The sequence below is a fragment of the Papaver somniferum genome, chromosome 3 (genome assembly GCF_003573695.1).
Source record: "Papaver somniferum cultivar HN1 chromosome 3, ASM357369v1, whole genome shotgun sequence".
NCBI classification, from domain to species: Eukaryota; Viridiplantae; Streptophyta; class Magnoliopsida; order Ranunculales; family Papaveraceae; genus Papaver; species Papaver somniferum.
The window spans coordinates 155407253-155410277 of NC_039360.1; the positions used below are offsets into that span (position 1 = coordinate 155407253).

Here is a 3025-nt window from a genome sequence, read left to right on the forward strand (position 1 = left end):
GATGAGGTAGAAAAAAAATGAGAGGAAGTAACAGGGAAAAGTTGTTTAATGGAAGAATTACAGAGAGAGGTTGGTTCTTTTGTATTCACACGTATAATAAAAAGGGTACTCGGGTCTTTTTGCAAAGACCAGAACTTTTTTGGACCTCCTATTAAATGTTTTTTCTGGATGGACTACAGACTAACCCGGGTCGGGTTTTATGGACTAAACAGGAAATTCCTCTTCTGCATATCTCTCTTTTCTTTTTCCATTTACATCCTGTCTGTATTCGCATCGTCAGTTCCATTTGTCCTGTCAGTGCATTCTTGATTTTTCGGTTAGCCATCAATACGGGTTGCAGTAATAACCTTGCTGTAATATCCTAGTTTATGAGATATCTGCACTAAAGTTACTGTCATTGTTCCGTGTTTTCATACACATTTTTGGGTACTGAAATTATTCTTTGAGCTCACCAGGTGCCCGTGTTACCACGCTGCGAAACAAGGAAAGGAAGAAAAAGGAGCAGAACACAATTTACTGTCGTGCCTACACCCAGTACTGTACCGGCGATATCATTTCTGAACCTTGAATGTGAACTGTGTACCATCTAGTATCTACAACATATTGGTTCTGAGTGCATGAATTATCTTTAGATTCCCGTGAGCATTAAATTGTGATTGTCCTGGTTGTCCGTTTTTTTTGTAACATGTTGATTGGTATGCATGCTAGGCTATGATTGTGTCTTTTAGAGATCAAGCTAATCGACTTGTTAGGATCAATCAAGAGGATATTGTAGAAATACCCATTGTTGTAGTAAACGAACCTGTAGACAGACCAGACCAAACAGAGACACTGGGTGAAGAATTAAATCAACCCCGTACTCTCAAGTACTACATGTACCCAACAAGGGAAAGCCAGCCTTCTTGTATTGTCCTGCCAGCTGCTGTTGGCCAGTTTGAACTTAAGGAAAGTACCATTAACATGCTCCCTGTGTTTAGAGGGGTTAATGCTGAAAACCTCTACCACCATGTGAGAGAATTTGAGGAAATCTGTGGGACTCTGCGTTTCGACCAAATGCCGGAAGAGTCCCTCAAACTGCGACTATTTCCTTTCTCTTTGAAAGAAAAAGCCAAGTCTTGGATGTATGCCCTACAAACACAGTCCATTAGAACATGGGATGATCTTACGAAAGAATTTTTCAAAAATATCTTCCCTAACCATAAGACTGTGACAATTCGTCAAAATCTGAATAGTTTTGTGCAATTAGAGGGAGAGACTCTAGCAAAATATTTGGAGAGATTCAATGAATTATTGCTCCAATGTCCTTACCATGGTTTTAAAAAATGTAAACTTGTGCAAATTTTGTATGAAGGTCTAGATGTTGGTAACCGAACCACAGTTGAGTCAATGTGCAATGATGCATTTATTGACAAGAGTGCTGATGAGTCTTGGACTTTCTTAATTGAAGTCGCTGAAAAGACTCAACAGTGGGAGTCCATTCGTGAACCTAAAAAGACTGCCGCAATAGCTAATGTCCATATAGTTGAACCTGACTTTGAGGGAAATGCAAATATTGAATCTTTGGCTAGGAAAGCAGAAGTGTTAGAGCTGCAGAAGAATGTGAAACCTAATGCCCCTACTCTTCATGACCAAATTGAAACTGCCACTTGTGTCGCATGCCATAGTTCAGACCACCTAGTGGATAGTTGTCTAGACCTACAAGCATTTCACGAGTCTAGACTTGAACGAGCCAATGCTTTGTATCATAAGCAAGAGAACAATCCTTATTCCCAGACCTACAACCCAGGATGGAGAAATCACCCTAATTTTTCATGGTCTAAAGGGCCAGTACAAGGGGGTACAACTAGTAATAACCAAGGATATTCATATCCTAGATATCCCCAAGTAAAGTCACACACACAGTACCCTGTAGAGAAAATGCCAAACTTTGATGATGGTGTAAACCAAATGAATCAAAATCTTTTGCAATATCAGAAGTTAAATGACCAAAGACTTGCAAGTTTAGAACTCAAACTGGTCCAAATTTGTGATGCACTTAATGAGAGGGAAAAGGGTAAACTCCCTAGTAAGCCTCAACAAAATCCTAAAAGTGCATTTCAGGCGAGTACGTCTGCTTGCAATGAGTCCTCACATGATCAGTTGAATGCAGTCACCACTCTCCGAAGTGGTAGAGTTATTAAAAATAATGTAGGCATGCCACACACAGATGGGTCTGAGTCAGACTCACCTTTCCACACTACTGCACAGAAAACACCTGCTGTAGAAAATGAATCTGAGCATGTTGACAAATCTAAAAGTTCTACTAATGTGAATGTTTCTTTGCCATGTCATGTGCCTGTTGCTCCATTCCCGCAAAGGTTGGTGCAGAAAAAAGGGGGTAACCAGTACAACGAGATACTGAAGATGTTTAAACGAGTTAACATAAACATTCCATTTCTCGAAGCAATCAGGCAGATACCCACATATGCTAAGTTTTTGAAAGATCTTTGCACACAAAAGAGAAAGCTCCATGTGCACAAACGTGCAATTCTCACTGAGCAGGTAAGTTCCATAATTCAAAACAAGATCCCAACTAAGTTTAAGGATCCAGGTTGTCCAACAATCACGTGCACCATAGGCGACCATGTGGTCGAAAAAGCTTTACTAGACTTGGGAACAAGTGTCAATCTATTGCCATACTCTGTGTATGTGCATTTAGGACTTGGAGAGCTGAAACCCACCCCTGTTACGCTACAATTAGCGGAAAGATATGTGAGAATCCCTTGTGGTCGAAGATGTGTTGATCAAGGTTGATAAATTTTTCTTTCCTGTGGACTTCATTGTGTTAGATACTCAACCTGTGCAAAACCCAGATAGTCACATTCCTATCATTTTAGGACGTCCTTTCTTGGCGACGTCCAATGCCATCATAAATTGTCGTAATGGAGTGTTGAAATTGTTTTTTGGTAACATGACCGTAGAACTGAATGTTTTCAATATTAGTCAACAACCCAATGGTTGTGATGATACTGAAATGTATGAGATT

The 3025-nt window shown here is 40.0% G+C and overlaps 1 protein-coding gene across 1 annotated transcript; it reads left to right on the top strand.

The window, feature by feature from the left end:
• The first annotated feature begins 711 nt into the window (after positions 1–711).
• LOC113360147 lies at positions 712–2793 on the top strand. The gene is made up of 2 exons (XM_026603688.1): positions 712–1739; positions 1875–2793. Exons 1-2 carry the CDS (start codon positions 712–714, stop codon positions 2791–2793), a joined length of 1947 nt encoding a protein of 648 aa, XP_026459473.1.
• Positions 2794–3025: the final 232 nt, after the last annotated feature.